The sequence below is a fragment of the Protomyctophum parallelum genome (assembly GCF_964188405.1).
Source record: "Protomyctophum parallelum genome assembly, chromosome: 14".
Lineage (NCBI taxonomy): Eukaryota > Metazoa > Chordata > Actinopteri > Myctophiformes > Myctophidae > Protomyctophum > Protomyctophum parallelum.
The window spans coordinates 44,797,734-44,816,670 of record NC_139709.1 but is presented as its reverse complement, the minus strand read 5'-3'; the positions used below and the strand labels follow the sequence as shown (position 1 = coordinate 44,816,670).

Genomic DNA, 18,937 nt, shown 5'->3' with positions numbered 1-18,937 from the left:
TACAGTGACCAGATAAAAATTGCATGTGCACGCCTTGCTCAGAATGCACGCTCAAGTGCCTCACCATGCTGCTGGCATTTGTAGCATAGTGTAAATATGGGCCGCTCCTATCGAAAACAATTCAAAGCTTACTTTGAGCTCAGAAAAAAAGAAATCTTGTTGTTCAACAGGAGCTCAGAGCAGACATTTTGTCAGCTGACCTCCTTTCTCATCCTGTGTGTGTTTGTTTCCAGGGAGAACCTGGCCAGCGACATGTACCTCATCTCTCAGATGGACAGTGACCAGTATGTGCCAATAGTGACGGTGGCCAACCTGGACCATGTCAAGAAGCTCAGCACGGACGTTGAGCTCATTGTGGACATCCTGCGATGTGAGTGATCATTTAAAAAAATGAGTTTTCTGAAAAACCTATACAGTGATCTGGACCTCCAGAATGTGTTTGGCCGCCGACCCCCAACTGACAATATTTTGTCCCAGGGACCCCCAAAAGCAAAGATATGAGTTTTAAAAACGTTCGCTGTGGAATAATATATATTAAGATATGAACACATTTTCACGATTCTTGAATGGTGCAACCACTCCTACAACCAGCAATATACACCAAATAGATGGCCAGATTTTCATGAATTTTGTTTGGATAAGAAGGCTACCCAGAAGGGATGACTAAGTTTTGGGTTGATGATGTCAAACATTCCAAATGACAATATGCCAAGATCAACCAAGATGTTTGTGCCGGTAGGTTTTAAATCTGCATGTAATCCCATACTTTATACCCCAGAAACTTGGCTTTTGATTGCCTCACCAGATAATCTCACACATTCTGAAAGGTGTTAAACATGAAAATGCTCACTTATTCTGAAATCTTCTGTTTACACCAAAGGCAAAACCAGATGCATTATGGTTGAAATGCCCCATTTAAACTAGGCACAATGGCTTGTGAACTCCCAAATCCGCCTGTGACATGTTTGTATTACAGTAGGACCTTTCTTTGTTGTTTAATTTCCCATGAGAAAGCTGTTAAAGCAGAGTCTAGCAGGAGAGTCCGACTCCTGACAGATCGTTTGTTTTGTTCAAATATCAGCCCTGTTGGAGTCTGTTAAAGCTGCATTCTGCAACTCATTTTAACGAATGCATTCTGCATACATAACTTGCACATTGGCAGTGGTCTCTCTGGTAAGACTGGTAAGACGTCTACTGGTTGGCAAGTAACCCTGCCTGAAGCAATTAAGTCCAAAATCTGCCCTGTCAACATTCCCCCTTGATAAGAGGTAGCTGTATTTAGTTTCCCATGTGGGAGACCCGGTTCAAGACATAAAACTAGACTAAACCCATTTTTTTCACCCAGTGTCAATTCTCTAATGTAACCCTGGGCGTAGCGCCTTAGTGAGTTCTCACTATCCCTCTACCAGGAAAGCCTCTGGTGCATACAGGTAAAAAGTCCACTGCGTTCGAGGGGCCCAACTTTTCATTCTAATGTTCAATTTGCTGGTGAACTCGATGCCGTTTCTCTGCGTCTCCAGCTCTGCCATTGGTCCAGGTGGATGAAAAGGGGGAGAAGGTTCGGCCCAATCAGAACCGCTGCATCGTTATCCTCAGAGAAGTCCCTGAGAGTACCCCCATAGAGGTCAGTACATTTACTACTGTACTTAAGTACAATTTTGAGGTATTTGTACTTGAGTATGTCAAGTTCTTTTGTAATTTTACTTCTACTCCACTACATTTCAGAGGCAAATATTGCACTTTTACTCTACTACAGTAATTTGAAAATGTTAGTTTCTAGTTACTTTGTAGATTTTGATTATTACCGGTATTACAAAACATACGTCACTTCAGCCCTATATACCATTTCGGCCATTTGAAAATAACAGTTCTACAAGTTCGTAGCTCAGGGTTCCCCAATAGGCGGCCCGCGGGCCACTTGCGGCCCACAGAGCGCCCCCTTGTGGCCCATGAAAGATTTTTTTTTTTTTTAAGGGTCCCAGATATAAATGGCATTAAATGGGGGTCAGTAGCCTATGCATGTCAAACTGGGCATCCTTTTCAAATGGGGTCTTGCCCTGAAAATGAATTTTCAGGGCAAGACCTCGACCTCGCGCGTGCAGACTCGGCCCCCAGCCTGGTACGCTAGTCAAAATATGGCCCTTGAGGAAAATTAATTGGGGAACCCTGTAGCTTGTAGATCTGCTATTTTCAAACAAATGTTATACATTTGAAAACTTGAAATGTGACATTGTGTATGTAAGTACTTTTACTTTTGATAAATTTGGTCTCAACTTTGGTACATTTTTATGCCAATACTTTTGTTATTTTACTCAAGTAATTTGTTTTATTCCACATTTTTACTTGGAACAGAGTTGCAGTTGTAATATTGATACTTTTACTTAAGTAAAAACAATTATGGGTACCTTTTCCACCACTGCCTGACAGTATCTCTGCCATTTATTCTGCTTGCTGTTGGATTGATAACCCTGCATGCCAGTCCCCCACCGTGCCATGGCAGGCATGTTGGATTTATGCCTCGGGTTTGACGGACTCGAGGCAACCTGTGTTTTCCAACCAAATTGAAATCTCAAGTTTCACAACCACAGCATTTGGCCGGTCGTCAGAATGAATGTGTTTGCAGTTCTATTCTAAGAGTGCTCGTTTTAACCCATTTTGGACTGAGGTCGATAAAAAAAAGGCTTCTAAATCCTAACATTTTTCCGAAAAACCTATGTTTCTATGTCAGTGGTGCTCAACCTTTTTCATGTCAAGGACCCCCAGAATTATCTCTATTGGGCCACGGACCCCTATCTCAAAATATGTAGTTCCAGGGACCCCCCAGAAGCAAATATTTGAGTTAAAAATGTTCGCTCTGAAATATATATTCAATGATTTGCGCCACATTTTAACGATTTTTCAAAAATAGCAGACCTACAAGCTCGTAGTGTACCACTCGGTGGCGCGCTATGAGCTGCTATTTTTCAATAGCTAAATTATAACATAATGTTTAAAACACCAAAAAGGGTTCCCGCCCAGAATGGATTAAAAGGGCTGAAATTGAGACTTAATTTATGTGCAGTGTTCCTGTGTCAAGTCATGTTTATTGGTTGTAGCGAACCAATTTATTGGTATAAAGATAATTAGACTGCAGTTTGGCAGTGGTACCATTTTCAAAGTGACATGAATCTAAACTACTGTTGGAATTTAGAGTCTCACTGATAGCAGTGTGACTCGAGCTATCATTTTTATATAAGATACAATTTTATCAGCTCCACCATCTGTTTAAAATGGGGACAAATTATTATATCAGACACAGGATAGGAAAATGGCATTTCTCTTGCCAAATATTTAAATATTTTGAAAGGGAGCTGGTAGGTGCAGTACTAAAGGATTTGTTTGCTTTCTGACCAAATGTGTACGTTTTTTATGTTTAAGGAGGTAGAAGCTCTGTTCAAGGGAGACAACTTACCCAAGTTCATCAATTGTGAGTTTGCCTACAATGACAACTGGTTCATCACCTTTGAATCAGAGGCTGATGCACAGCAGGTAATGAAACTTCAGCTTGTTATTTACTGTTTGCTTATCACTACTTTTCTGAAATATCATTTTAACCTGAGCGAGAAGCTAAATCTGGTGAAGAGGGGTTTGTAGAGTGTGTTGGAGATTACCAAAATTCACTGCCACTTCTACTGTCTCACCAGTCAACTAGAAGCTCCAAATTATAATTTGGTGTCTCTGAATATGACATTTGGTATTGAGGACCGTCTTTTAAGTTCACGACAGTTTACCTGTAATGTGGATTAATGGAGGTGTGTACAGTACACATATTTTCTATTCCTGAGTGTAATGTATAATGTTACTTTTCTGGTTCCCAGGCATATCAGTACCTCCGTGAAGAGGTGAAAACCTTCCAAGGGAAGCCAATAAAGGTATGTGTTCTGTCTCAGAAGCTGTTAAAGTTTAATTAGTGAAGGTAACCACCCTCATTTATAATTTACCACAATGTTGCACAGACAAAACTCCCATTCAAGTTAAGGTACTGTAGGAGACTCATGCAATCCTTGCTGTTTTAGAGTTTTGTTCAAAGTTGACTTGATATCATGCATCACTTATTTACTGTATTAAATGAATCTCCCCATGCACCTCTTAAAGTTTCATTAGTGAAGGTAACTACCCTCATTTATAATTTACCACAATGTTGCACAGACAAAACTCCCATCCAAGTTAAGGTAGGAGACTCGTGCAATCCTTGCTGTTTTAGAGTTGTGTTCAAAGTTGACTTGATATCATGTATCACTTATTTACTGTATTAAATGAATCTCCCCATGTACACCTTAAGAAGGTAGCGTTCCTTCCAGAACTCTCATCTCTGTCCACAGTGCCTCCATTCTTCCACTGTTGAATGTTTAATGTACATAGTGACATATATGCAGTATAGATGGTCTGCTGTCTTAAGTACATGCTGTACTTTCCCCTGGCATTTGGAGTGAAGTTGAACGTACTCTCTAGTATGTTGGTCCCTACACTTGGTAAAATACTAAATAGTGACATTGTCACTCGAATACTTAACCAACCAATGTTTTAAGAGTACCCCACCCACCCCAAATAACATAAATGATACATTAAATCTGCAAACATGCCTTGTTTAGAATATATTTTGTGATTAATTAAAAAGAAATCAACTAGAGATAGACTGGTGGTGAGGGAGAAAGAATCGGAGACCTTGCAGATTTGTATTGGTGCAGAGATTTGTACAGTCAACTAAAAGACGGTAAACATCCAGCTTTCCACAGCACTGTCTGTATAGATGAGGCAGTGCAGTTTTATAAAAGTATTTTCTGCCTCGAAATTCACGCCGTGGACTCCAGCACTTTAATCTATTCCAGCAATGTAATCCATCTTCCTGCACCGACTGCACAGGGGCAGTATCATGTATTTGGCTTTAAAGTAAGAAACTGGACTCTTGATCTCCTTGCTCCTTCTTGATCACTTTCCATATGAGGCAGTAGCTGCCATAGATGACGTTATTGTTGGCTTTCCATATGAGGCAGTAGCTGCCATAGATGACGTTTTTGTTGGCTTGCTTCAAAACCACTGGCGCATGTTGGACAAAACTTATGGCCGGAATGTCAGCTCGGGCCTTCATTTTCATACTGGTTAGGTCACTGGGATGGTAACTTTTCAAGTGATATGACGTTGACAATAATCATCCTTCTGCATTTCACTATATAGTAGTCTGAATTATTCTTTACTTAATAATACATTGCTAATGTTGCAGAGATATTTAATACAATTTGCTCATTGTTGGACTGGTCTGTGTGGTCCCCCCTTGTGTGTGTCATTGTGATCAAACTATGCGTAGACAGACACAACTTGTAGGCACAAGTTGACTTGTGATCTAACTTGAAATCTAATGTCGTTAATGCCCTAGTAAACACTTCTGACAACACACTACAAACACAACGGCTGTAAGATCACAACATAGATGTTGATCAGTTCAAACTATGCATCTAAAATGATGATCTCCACTGATCTCCACTTCTCAGCTGCCTATGTTGAACAGCGGCCTACCCTAAAGGTGGCGAAGGTTTTTTGGGGAAATGGTTGTAAATCTGCCACCTGCTTCCAACTCCTCCACAGGCACGGATAAAGGCGAAGGCAATCGCCATCAACACTTTCATGCCAAAGAACGGTTACCGGCCAGTGGAGGTGAACCCATACGCCCAGCAGCAGCAGCAGCAACAGCAGCAGCGCTATACATCCTACTATATCCCCCCAGTTTACAGCCCACAGCAGCAGTTCCCCCTCTACAGTCTCATCGCACCACAGGCCTGGTCTGCTACACACAGCTTCATAGACCCCACACTGGTAAGGATGGCCTGCTGGTTGTCACCAACCTCCACCAAGGAGGCAATGTCTTCAGCCCAGTGCGTCAGTCTGACTGTTAGCAGCAGTTAAGGTATGCACGGATTTGCACAAAACTCTGCCGATTGTCCGAAAGGGGGGTGTGGTCACAAAAATGCACATCTATTCAGAGGTTTCTGAGTGGATTTAATTAATACTGTGATACAAATTTAAAAGGGGTTTTGCATTGGCCCAGGGAAGAACTGATTAGCTCATAACAAGCATCATGAGGTTCTATTGGCCAAAAGGGTACATGGCTCCAGAGGCACCACTAAACCTTATGGTACTCCACACTATTTGTTATCTGTTACTATAACTCTTAGGTTAATGCAGTGATATGTATACTCACTCCATGATGTTTTTAATTGTCAAAAAAATCTTTTAGGTAAAACGCAGCTCAATATTTAATAGCAAAACTACTATGTGTTTAAAATCGACACTGTAATCCAAAGCCTCTCATTTCCTTTACCTTTCCAAAATATAACCATAGTCGTCTCTGATTTGCATCTTAGGCAGTTGCATGCAACCATACCTTTTTCAAATGGCTTTCCATGTATTTTCACTCCTGTTCTCCAGGTCACTCCGTTCCACAACAGCCAGTTCATCAATGGCTTCACCACGTCACACAGTTTCAAACCAGCCTCGTCTCCTCTCACTGTCAGACACTACTCTCCCAGAAACAGGTCGGTACTCCTCTCACTGTCAGACACTACTCTCCCAGAAACAGGTCGGTACTCCTCTCACTGTCGGACACTACTCTCCCAGAAACAGGTCGGTACTCCTCTCACTGTCAGACACTACTCTCCCAGAAACAGGTTGGTTCTCCTCGTCTCCTCTCACTGTCAGACACTACTCTCCCAGAAACAGGTTGGTACTCCTCGTCTCCTCTCACTGTCAGACACTACTCTCCCAGAAACAGGTTGGTACTCCTCTCACTGTCACACTACTCTCCCAGAAACAGGTTGGTACTCCGCTGTGTGTCTGCGTGACTCATCTGGCCCGTGTGTCATCGACTAGTGCGTGTTGATGACGTTTCTTGGAAGAAATAAATTCATAGCAATTGTTTCCTTACCTGGTAAATTGTAGGAATGTGAATCAGTCAACCAGTCGTGGATGACATGTCATCCACATTTGTTTGTCTCATCGCAATCGTGCCCCGTTATATTAAACGTCTTTTCCTTTGAAGGGTGCTGGAATAAATTACCACTGCGGATCAGACAGGCATCCTCTATAGACATTTTTAAGACACAGCTTAAGACTCACCTTTTTACTCTTGCTTTTAGTTGAGTTTTAAAATATCTGTACTTTGTACCACTGCCTTTGCCTGATTTGACACTGCGTTATTGTCCTATTGTTTTAACTGCATGCCTGTTTTAACGCTTTGTTTTGCTTTTGTTTTTATTATCTTTTCTGCTCTGTAAAGAGCATACATTTATGTATGAAAGGTGCTATATAAATAAAGTTTATTATTATATTTGCCATTGACAATGAAAGGATAATTTACGTCACGTGTCTGAGCAAATCGGCTTTTTTAAACACAGTGCAGCTGTGTTTGTGTTGACACAAAAAGCTGATTTGCTCAGATATATTTTATACAAAAACTGCTCGTGACGGAAAGTTACGGCAATTGGAATCCAACCGGCAACTGCTCCTGGCGGAACACTCCGTCATATAAGCTTTATTATTGATATCAAACCGGATCGCTGATTTTGCATGAGCACTGCCGTTCACTTCTTGTATACAAGCTGACTAAAATGCTGAATAACTCTAAATCTTCGGAGCTCTCAATGGTTTTAACAAAACGCTGATGTTCGGAGGTCTTTTCTGATTATCCGGTGATCCCGATTGGAATATTGGCGTTTTCTAGAGCAAGAATTGACGCTAATATTTTAGCATCTAAAATGGATGCCCAAACCAGACGTTCATCACACTAAAACCAAGTTGATCCGGGTCGGCAGTTAAGTGTTGGCACTTGTGTCCACCAGGTGGTAGTGATACGGTTAACATTAAATACATTGAATATTTTTTTTGGTTAAAAGATAACATAAGTTGACAAATGTATTCATGTGGAAGTATATAAAAAAAATTAAATTAATTTGATGATGTATGATTTATAAGTGCGCCCATCACTTCACACGGGTGTTTTTTGGTAAGAGACTGCTGAATAGCACCGGGCAACAAGTGTATCTGTTGCTCTGTAAGGATATTTCAGTAACATCCTCATGACATGGTGACACCTGTCTCTTCTAGAAGCCTGATATGACACATGTCGTGACATCCATGATAATAAAGCTTGCATCTTCCAGGACCCACACTAAGCCGCCCCACCTGAGGCCCACGATCCCCACAGCTGACCGCAACACAGGTCTCCTCGACAGCCCAGGGCTCTTCAACTTCCCCAGCGGTGAGCGGTTGCTGAATGGCGTCCGCAGCAGCCCCCAGCCGCGCCTCCCCACCAGCCAGCCCCGAGCCAGGCTGACCTCCACTGTGGCCTTTCCCCGGAGGGACGGCGTGGGCACAGGCCGCGTGGCCGAACCCATCACCACAGACTACTCCCCACTGGGCATGGGCAGAGGAAGGTGAGTTCACTAGCTATGCACGTCTGGACAATAATCATTGGTGCTCCGCTTTCTGTTTAAATCTCTTGTGGGTTATACAACACACTTCTGGAAAGGTTGCCAAAGTAACTTACAAAATGCAAGATAGGAGTAAAAATGTAAATTCTAGGTGAAGCCATTCACCACATGCAACACAATATATGTCATGAATTATAGATTTTAATGGTAATGTAGACCTTATTAATCCTACAGGGGAACTTTAAGTTTAGCTTTACCCATCTGGTGGTGCTCAGATGGACATATTCAGTGAGCAGTTGGGGCTAAGTGTCTTGCTCAGGGACACTTCAACACATAGACTGGGCAGCTTCTGTGTGTGTGGGGGGGGGGGGACGACTATTTGTGAATAAAAGCTCCTACTGTTATGGGACTCCTTCACTAGTACTCTATTGCAAACCGTGCTAATGGCGCATGTGATATCCGTGGGATCTGTTGTATCCAATTAAATCCAAAAATATTCCAAGATGGATGATTCAGCTAATGAGCTGGGCTAACCTGGCCATATTCTTTATTGGGATCCGCTGCTGCGGTCGCTAGTCTTCCTGGGCTCCACATAAAACATCACAACATAAAAACTACATAAAATACCATGTATACAACCACCTTAACCCATTCTGGGAGGGAACCCCTTTTGGTGTTTTAACTAAGCATTATGTTCTATTTTAGCTATTGAAAAATAGTAGATCTACAAGCTCATAGTGCGCCACCGAGTGGCGCGATACGAGCTTGTAGGTCTGCTATTTTTGAAAAATCATAAAAATGCGGCCCAAATCTTTAAATATATATTCTTTCAGAGCAAACGTTTTTTTTATTTCCACATCAGGCCTAAATGGGTTAAAAAAAATAAAAAACGTTATGCCGCTATAGAAATATTTGAAGTTTTTCCAGAAAGCTTAGGTCAGGATTTGGAGGGCTTTTTAGAATCGGCCTCAGTCCAAAATGGGTTAAGGTGGATCAATAATTATGACGATGGCCAAGTTAATGTGGAACATCTTGCTTCCATTAGCTTAAGCCATGCAGTATTTGCAAATGTTCTTTCTTAAAGGATTTCTTTTCTGCTTGTAGGAAAAAGAGGGACGACAAGTTTACAGTAAGTACTTCTCTTTGCTCACCCATTTGACACCAAGGCCACGCTTATCGTTTCATGCAGAATGTAAATTCCAAATATAAAGGCCACTAGCGCCACACGAGCTCTAGAGACCGGAATGTTCAGAGGTGTTGGCGATGCACACAAGAATTTGCACTTCTTCCATTCTCATGTGTTACCCCCTTTTACCGTCTCTCTACGCTTAACACAATTTGTCTTGTACCTTGAGAGAGAAAGAAGCCATTCATATTAGGGTTGTACCCTACTCATTATTTACATTAGTCATTTCTTTTATAACTCTCTAAAACATCTGCTTTTTTTCTGCTGTATTCTTACAAGTGATCATAGTTTTGTGGCATTTGTGGATAGAACTATCAACCACACATCATAGTGATTTCAAGGCAAAGGGCATACACAGTAGTGTTATTTCAGGATCGCTGGAGGTTCATACTTCTGTATGCGTGGGTGTTGAATGAGAGCTTTGTGCTGAGTTTGGTCTGGGTGTTTGATTGACTGACTGATTGCCCATCCACCCCTCCTACAGAGAGTGACGCCTCAGTCGCCGCCTCCTCCCAAGCCTCCGTCTCCCAGTTTCGAGCTGGGTCTCTCCAGCTTCCCTCCCCTCCCCGGAGCAGCAGGACAGCTCAAGACCAGCGACGACGTGTTTGAAAGCCGGCTGGCCAGCAGCGTGGTTCTGGGAACCACTAAAGAAAGGGTAGGTGGCAGTTCAGCTCCAAATGTGATCTGTTGGTCCTAGCTCTGTTACAATTCCTTCTTTTGTAGTTGATTCTTATCTGTCTGAGTAGAAATGTCTTGGCCCTACTCCACTAAACCGCTCCTGACCTATGGACCACATGGCTTGGGAATAGTTGGTTCCTAAGGTTACTTACTGCTTACATTTACTCCACTTAATTATACCCTCATTGTTACCTCCACAAATTGTTATAGCCCGTGTACACTAGGGCATTCATGACAGCTGTGTTTTAGTAGTCATCAATTACTCTCAGAATTATTTGACATGGTCAAAAGGTCTCAAATACAACCAGTAAAGGATTATGTAATGTTCATTGACTTTTATAGGCTGTTAAAAGAGCTTGAGCAGTGATCACATTGCACTACATCCCCAGCAAGCATGTTTGAGCTGGAGATGCTGTTTGACTGCACAAAACTGCTTTCTTGTGCGCAACTGCGCATAGTTATTTTCTTTTTTTTTAATACTGTTTTTATTAGGCATTTTTGTATGACAACATCAGAATATTATCGACAATGATAATGAGTAGTTTTGTTAAATAAAATGAAAGAAATAACAGGCAATGTAAATGTTCCACATACAATCCATAATAAAAAAGACATATAAATGTGATAAACATGAAAAAACAAAAAACAGTTAAACAATGACAAGTGTGAACAGACAAACAAAACAGACAACAGGACAGACACTTGCTCTCAAACTTTCCCAACATGTTGTAAATTAAGTGAATTACAGAGACTTTTTTTAAATGAGAAAAAATTAAATAAAGAAAAAACACTCGGTTCCCTTTTTTTGTTTTTCCTTCCAATTTTCTATTGTGCTATCTATTGTGTAGGAGGGGTTAGCGTGCACCTATTGAAATATTCAATGAAGGGTTGCCATGTCTGGTAAAATCTATCTTCACTCCCTCTCAATTCAAACTTAATCTTTTCCAATTGTAAGTAGTGCATAACATCTCTCATAAGTGAAGTGTGAGTCGGAACCTGTGCTTGTTTCCAATTCAACAGTATCAGTCTGCGAGCCAGTAGAGTCACATATTTTACCATGTTATATTGGAAAGTAGACAGTTTGACCCCGGTCCCCCTGACTCCCATAACTGCTGTCAGTGGATCCGGGTCAAAAGGCCTGCCAACAATGTCTGACAGTGATTGTCTCCACCAGGCCGAAGGCCTAGGGGGAGAGTATGTTTTGCACTCCGTCCGTGTGTGTGTGTGTGTCCGTCCGTCCGTCCGTCCGTGTGTGTGTCCGTGAGCAGCTAATCTCGGCCACCGTTAACCCGGTCGATGCCAAATTTTGCACACACACTCCCTGGATGCCAACGATGAACCTCTGCCCCAAACTTTCCAGAACGGCCTGTTATAGCGCCACCAGGAGGCCGCTTTGTGCAAAACAAGTTTTTGCACAGTACACCTACAGATTTTGTCCAAACATCACGCAAATTGGTACACAGTCTCTCTAGAGCCATTCAACCAAACCGGTCTTTCATATTTCCAGAACGGCCTGTTATAGCGCCACCAGGAGGCCGCTTTGTGCAAAACAGGTTTTTGCACAGTACACCTACAGATTTTGTCCAAACATCACGCAAATTGGTACACAGTCTCTCTAGAGCCATTCAACGAAACCAGTCTTTCAGATTTCCAGAACGGCCTGTTATAGCGCCACCAGGAGGCCGCTTTGTGCAAAACAAGTTTTTGCACAGTACACTTACAGATTTTGTCCAAACATCTCGCAAATTCGTACACAGTCTCTCTAGAGCCATTCAACGAAACCGGTCTTTCAGATTTCCAGAACGGCCTGTTATAGCGCCACCAGGAGGCCGCTCCAGGAGGCCGCTTTGTGCAAAACAGGTTTTTGCACAGTACACCTACAGATTTTGTCCAAACATCACGCAAATTGGTACACAGTCTCTCTAGAGCCATTCAACGAAACCAGTCTTTCAGATTTCCAGAACGGCCTGTTATAGCGCCACCAGGAGGCCGCTTTGTGCAAAACAAGTTTTTGCACAGTACACCTACAGATTCTGTCCAAACATCACGCAAATTGGTACACAGTCTCTCTACAGCCATCCAACGAAACCAGTCTTTCAGATTTCTCAGACTCCATCCTGATTGGTTAAGATTGGCTTCCAAAGTGCACAGGAGTGCTCAGTTTAAAAAATGCTGCAAATCATGAACACATCGCGTGATTTCCGTGAAATTGTGCACCCACATTCCCACTAGGCCGAGGACGAAATGCCACATGAACAATTTCAACTCAGCCTCAAGGTGGCGCTATAACTGGCCGAAAACTGTTTTTACCTCTAACTGCACGGATCTGTGGATAACTTTGTATGCCAACTCCCTAGAGGCCAAGGAAAAACCTTTGCCTGGAATTCTTCACATCTGCTCATCCTGGTGGAGACCTGTGCCCAGTAGGGCACTTTTTCTAGTTTAAATATACTTTGCCAATATGATGTTAGTTTAGTGCAATGCCAGAACATATGAGCTAGAGTGGCCAGCGACTGGCCACATCTGTCGCAGGCTGGATTCACATTTGGATACATTCTGTTGAGTTTTTGTCTTTGACAAATGTAACCTGTGTCGCATAGTTATTTTCTATTCAAACAAATCAACAACAACCAAAATGTATGTCCACCTTCGGTTATTAGAAGGCCGTCTCAAAGCTATGAATGGCTTATTGAGATGCCCTTGATGACATGTTCGATATCTGTGTCTTTCCAATGGTCAGAATGTAAGCGTTGATGCCAGTACTGCAAGGGCCCGCTCTCCAGGAGGCCCCAATGAGCCGCTGCGTACAGCAACATCCCCACAACCCACAAGCTTCCAGACCCCGCCCCCATCAACTGTCACCCCGACGGTGGCCCCGCCCCCGCCCACCAGCCTCTCCCATGGCCCTGTGCCCTCCCAGCCCACAGTGTAAGAACCACTTACAGTTATAAGCTGTGACACAACTTGTTAACCCATTCTGACCTGAGATCAGATTCTAAAAATGTCTTCTACATCCTGACAGTTTTCTGAAAAAGCTATGTTTCCATGTCAGTCGTTCTTCGATTTTTCAAAAATAGCAGACCTACAAGCTCGTAGCGCGCCACTCGGTGGTGCGCTATGAGCTTGTAGATCTGCTTTTTTTCAATAGCTAAAGCATAACATAATGCTAACAAAAAGGGGTTCCCGCCCAGAATGGTTTTAATCGCCATTGGTCTTTATTTGGGCAACAAAAAATGACTTTTACAGTGATTTCTAGACATTTGTTTAAAGCTACAGTAGACCGTTACTGGATTATTATTTCCACTAACGTCGGATAAATATTATATGAATTTCCATTCATCAAAGATGTTACTTGAGATTAGAAGAAGTTTGATGACACATGGTTGATTGCATGTGTGTGTGTGTGTGTGTGTGTGTGTGTCTTGTGTGCGTCAGGGAGGTGAAGGTCTTGGAGGTGAAGCAGAAGGAGGTGCAGACGTCTGTGGAGCGGGTTCCCGGCACCCTGTCCACCACCAGCAAATCTGTGCAGGTCAACGGGGCTGCTACAGTCAGTATTGTTCTGCTCCCACCCAAATAACACTGCATTTATACTCGTGTACAGTATTTGTTTGTACTTGTACATCAAGCTGCCTCACGCTACAGAAACAGGAGATAGGCTCCTGCCCTATGGGCCTCATGGCTCGGCAAGGCTACTTACTTACAGTATTTGTTTAGCGACATCCTTGTGCGAAAGCTGCAATCCTTTAGATTTATGTCCTACAAACTCGGGATTCGAACATGGGTCTCCCATATGAGGGTTGAAATGTCTCCTTCTGAACAAAGACAGAACGCCGGCCTGGGAAGGGGAGGTATAGCACATGGATGTAAATGTCTCGATAGAAGTGCTGGGAGACCACCGCCAACCACTGAAGTTGTGTTGGTTTGTTTAATTCACTATTATAAGTTCTGGAGTGCAGCTTTAACCCTTCCCAGACAGCTCTGCCATGGAGAAGAATGAATATTATTGCTGTCAGGCAGAAACCTTATCTCCATAAGCATATTTTAACGCCATACATTACTTTGTCATACTACAGTGTCACACAAAAGAAAGATATAGCAGACACAAAATGCGTCGCAACGCATTGCGGTTTGAGCTGATCCTGAAAATGTACAGTTTTGGACATATGAGGTGTCCAACTGACAGCGACGATATGAGCATGAATACATGACGGGGAGGAAATTAATGATGGCTTGATTTATTTCTTTAATCTTTACCACGTGGAATTAATTAATATGGACGGACAAATTCCATTACCTAATAAAAACCAGGCATTTGTCATGATGTGAAATCTAATATACCAATGTTTCATAAAAACAGTAACAGTCATTTTACCCTGTGGTCTTTTTGTTGATCTTGACCAGATCAAAAAGCAAATAAATAGGGTGCATTTGCAGAATGATGGACCAAGTCTATTTAAAGTCTATAAAAGCTGATTAGAGTTGTACCATGAGCTGAGGAATATGGGATCATTCTTCTAGACCTTGCCTTCCAAGCACTCACACATTTAGAAATGTTGGCCTTTAGGATCAACACACGTAGCAGGGGCAGCTGACCGGGTGGTTCATTTCCTGTCTCTAGCTGTAACCGCGCCGCTCAGCCCGTCTCTTTTGTGTCCCTCACAGGAGCAGAGGAAACCATCTTACGCTGAGATCTGCCAGCGGATCAAGGACACCCCGACACTACAGCACCAACAGCATCAAGCGCAACAGCAGCCACAGCCCCACAAGGAAGCCAAGCCAGTCCCTTGCACTGCCTCTGCCGCCCCCGCAGGTGAGGAGTCGAAGTGCACCACTGACGCAACATCCCTGGTGGGAGACGGCGGTTGCAGCAGGGGAGGTGAGGCCAAGGCCAGAGAGACATCCTACCCCTCCTACAAGCCCTCGTTGGGGGCCACAACCCCAGGCAGGCCCCCACGGGAAGCCCCCAGGAGACCGGGTGGTCGGTGGCCCTCCCCTCCCCCCTCTTCCTCCTCCTCACATCAAGGAAAGACGCCCAACAGCAGCAAAGATCCTGCTCACCCCCAGCCTACGCCCCCCAAGTCCCCGCAGTAGGAGTGAGATGATACCCCGCCATGCCCTCACACTTACACACACACACACACACACACATGCATTCAAAAAGAGGAATTCGATAAAGTCAGGGCTATTAAATACTTAAGTATCCCAGAGAATTCACCAGTCACAAACATAGAGGAACGCCGCCTTCTCTTTCCTGGATCAGGGCTTGCGGATGAATAAAAGCACTTTACTGTGCATGTAGAGCACCGTTTTCATGCTTTTTATCTTTTATTTATTTGGTCTGGGTTTTGTCGTTACTTAAATTTTATTTCTTTTTTTTTTTGGTTAATTTTATTTAATTTAAACGATTTTTTTGTTTTAGTATTTTTTTTGTTTGTTTTTTTGCTTAGTGTGATTCTGTTAAGTTGGGTCAGATGACAATGGCATTGATATGTTTATGTCTAAACTGCCTTCCTGGATTCAAGTTAATGCAGCGTCGCACAAAAAGCAGGGTGTTGCTATAGAAGCCGCCACTCAGGTGGGTGATGGGGAGGGGGGCGGGGGGGAGCTTCACCCAGCCAGACTCCATGTTGTTCAGGTTGCCGGGGGGGGGGGTAATTCAGGTGCATGCGGTTTTACTTGTCGTGAGGCAGCGTGGTGCCGTTGTATAACTTCTCATCATTTGATCGGTGAGTCAGAGGTGTATATTTTAGTTTTTTTTTTTTTTTTTTGGCTTGTTTATATGCAGGATTAACACTTCATCTCATTACGACAAGACTGGGATCCTTCATTTCCAGACTTTTTCATTATTCTCATTTGATGGCCTTTTTTGCGCATTACATAACCGCAGTCTCATTTTAACACCAGCGTTGGTGTGTTGGCTTACAGTTCTCCCAGGACTGCTAGCAATTGCTGTTGTATGCAGGTTTTTTCTCCCCGGTTGTACAAAGAACTTGTCTTGGAAGGCCCCGTGTACCACTGGTTCTCAATCTTTTATATTATGGTTTGCAGTTGATGCATTATTCGAGGAAGGCTAGTGGCTGGAAATTGACATTCCATCACCGATATATAAGACATGATGTTTTCCCACCTTCTTGGGAGTTATCTCCTGGCCTAGTTAGAACTCGTCTAGTAACACCTGATCCCCAGGTTGAGAGCCACTGCTAAATCCACAAGAGGGCACAGATCAGTAGATCTCTCTTGGTCTCCAACCCACAGTGTCATGTCCTCTGCTCTCATTTACTATCTGGTCCACTGGGTAGTGAGTCACCAGGCATTCAGTGTTTGAAGGAGAGGATGCAGGCTGTGTTGACATCCCAGATATAATAGGCATTTAAAGCAGCCTGTGATTTTGTGAGGCATGTCCATCTGGGGCACATCTCCAGAGCTGGTTTTCATTTGAAACCGTGGAGGTGTGTATTGGAACGTTTGGACAGTGGTTTGCCAATGGTTGCAAAAGGTCATTCTTCCAACATGGTAGCAGGTTGTTTGTAATAACTACTATGCAAACAGCCCGTGGCTTATTACAGCTTTGCAGCATCATTGATGGGGAATGGCCAGCAGTCAAGAAGCAACCCTATTGGACTTGATGAAAGAATTATAAACGGTGAACGTAGCCAGTGAATTCTTTAGGAGTTCCCGGCTACAGTAGCTGGTGGAAAAAAGGAAAAACCAGGCAGGGCTTCAGTTGGGAGCAGATTTGCCACAAGGTCACTTCATTGAAACAGTGTGACGTTTCTTTCAAGTTAATCCTCTTGGTGCTAGAAGTTGAACCCCGGAAACCTGTTATTTCAGTTGGTCCGGTACTGTAAGTAGAAAACACTTGATTTCTATCATTTAACTGTTGCACTGTTTGGTGTAGTTTTGTGGCTTGCAGACAAAATTCGTAGATTACTTTACATAAAATTAAAAAGGGAAGATGCTTGTACTCATAAAAGTCAAGTACGTAAAGATGAAAATCCACCATACTACTCGAACATTTGAAGGGGAATGAAACCGTTAGCCAATTTTGTAGGTTTATTTCCTTTACTGGTGTGAATCTACAGAAGGGAGGGGAAAAACATGGTGCAGATCATAGTACATTGTGATGTAACCCCAGCTACTAAAAATGAGTGTTGAATAACTTGGCTTTAGGTGCGCCAATGTGCAAACATTGACTGTAGTCATTGTCAATGCTTGGACATTGGCGCTACAATCTAATGCAGACATTTCTATTAAATATAAATATACTGTATTTTGCTGCGTAACCCAAATCAGTGTATTATCACAATTTGGGCGGGAACCCCTTTTGGTGTTTCAAGCATTGTTATACTTTAGCTATTGAAAAATAGCAGATCTACAAGCTCATACCGCGCCACCGAGTGGCGCACTACGAGCTTGTAGGTCTGCTATTTTTGAAAAATCGTGAAAATATTTATTTCAGAAAACTGGAGGATTTAGAAAAAATAATCTAGGTCAGGCCTAAATGGGTTAAGGTGATTATACCTGCTATTTTACCTTCTGTAGTTCTAAACCTGTACTAGAAACAAACTACAACATTGGCCTAGGGTTACAGTATCCTTTGAGAAAGGAAACCTGACCATTATCTTCACTATGGGCTTGTTTACTCCCATTATGAAAGGTGTGGAGTTCGTGTTTACGACCATTTGTTTGCCTCCGTGACACATTTTGCTGCACTGTAGTGTATACACCGGTACAGTCGTTTGCTTCTTCTAGCATACTCACTGTGCTCCGCCTGTAGAGCTGTGTACTGATATTGAATCCAACCACTTATTATTATTTTTAATGGCAGGTTTAGTTGCCAATGTTGACGTTTCATTTTCTTAGAAGGGTTTGACATGTTTGGTCTCTATTTAAGAGGGATTTTGTAAAAGACACAAAAAAGAATCGTAATGGTTTATTTGGTTGGCTTTGAAAAGTTAGTGTGGTGGAATTGACTGGTATTGTTCCAACATTTAATTTAAGTTAAATTATGAGTATATACCGTATAGAATGTAAGCATGGCCTAGCTGTCGCCATGATGGAAGATGGACTGAAGGAAGCATTGAATGACATTAAGGCATTTTTTTGGTTGGCTGTTTTGAATGATCGATGCATTGATCATTGTGATTGACTGTTAAATGGCAGGAATGTGAGCAGCAACGGGGATGAGGATCAGGAACTCAAAAAAAGATTATTTGATTTCGCCCATTCGAAATTAATGGGGGAAAATGCATGTCTTAAAAGCCTTCAGGTCCTGATTTAAAATCCCATCCCTGGCGTGGGTTTGTCCACTCCTTGCCCAGGCATTTAGGGGCTTTGTGTCTAGAGTTGCATGTCTCTCCCTATCATTTTGTCTTTTCTCTCAGCATGCTTCCTCGTCAGATGTTCCGGGCTCACTTTAAATTATATAGTCAATAAAACACATAGTTTGAGACTAAATAGGGTGTTGGGTAAAATTTGAAAAGGAAACACCCAAGCACATTGGGATTCTTGGAAGATTACATTTATGTGAATAAAACAAAGCAACACTTTGGTATAGACCTTCGTTGGGGCCCTAGTGAAGGAATGGAGGCCAAAACATACATTTCATATA

General features: G+C 42.7%; 1 protein-coding gene across 1 annotated transcript in view; it reads left to right on the top strand.

Moving 5' to 3' along the window:
- larp4b (La ribonucleoprotein 4B) overlaps nt 1-15,889 on the top strand; it is a 44,599-nt gene extending 28,710 nt beyond the window's left edge. The window contains exons 6-17 of the mRNA XM_083781317.1: nt 234-370; nt 1,521-1,624; nt 3,418-3,528; nt 3,858-3,911; nt 5,623-5,850; nt 6,463-6,569; nt 8,193-8,465; nt 9,567-9,591; nt 10,133-10,303; nt 13,067-13,254; nt 13,762-13,873; nt 14,989-15,889. Of these exons, the coding sequence (XP_083637443.1) occupies nt 234-370; nt 1,521-1,624; nt 3,418-3,528; nt 3,858-3,911; nt 5,623-5,850; nt 6,463-6,569; nt 8,193-8,465; nt 9,567-9,591; nt 10,133-10,303; nt 13,067-13,254; nt 13,762-13,873; nt 14,989-15,417 (1,939 nt within the window). The 3' untranslated portion in view covers nt 15,418-15,889. The remainder of the gene's footprint in view (nt 1-233; nt 371-1,520; nt 1,625-3,417; nt 3,529-3,857; nt 3,912-5,622; nt 5,851-6,462; nt 6,570-8,192; nt 8,466-9,566; nt 9,592-10,132; nt 10,304-13,066; nt 13,255-13,761; nt 13,874-14,988) is intronic.
- The last annotated feature ends 3,048 nt before the right edge of the window (nt 15,890-18,937 follow it).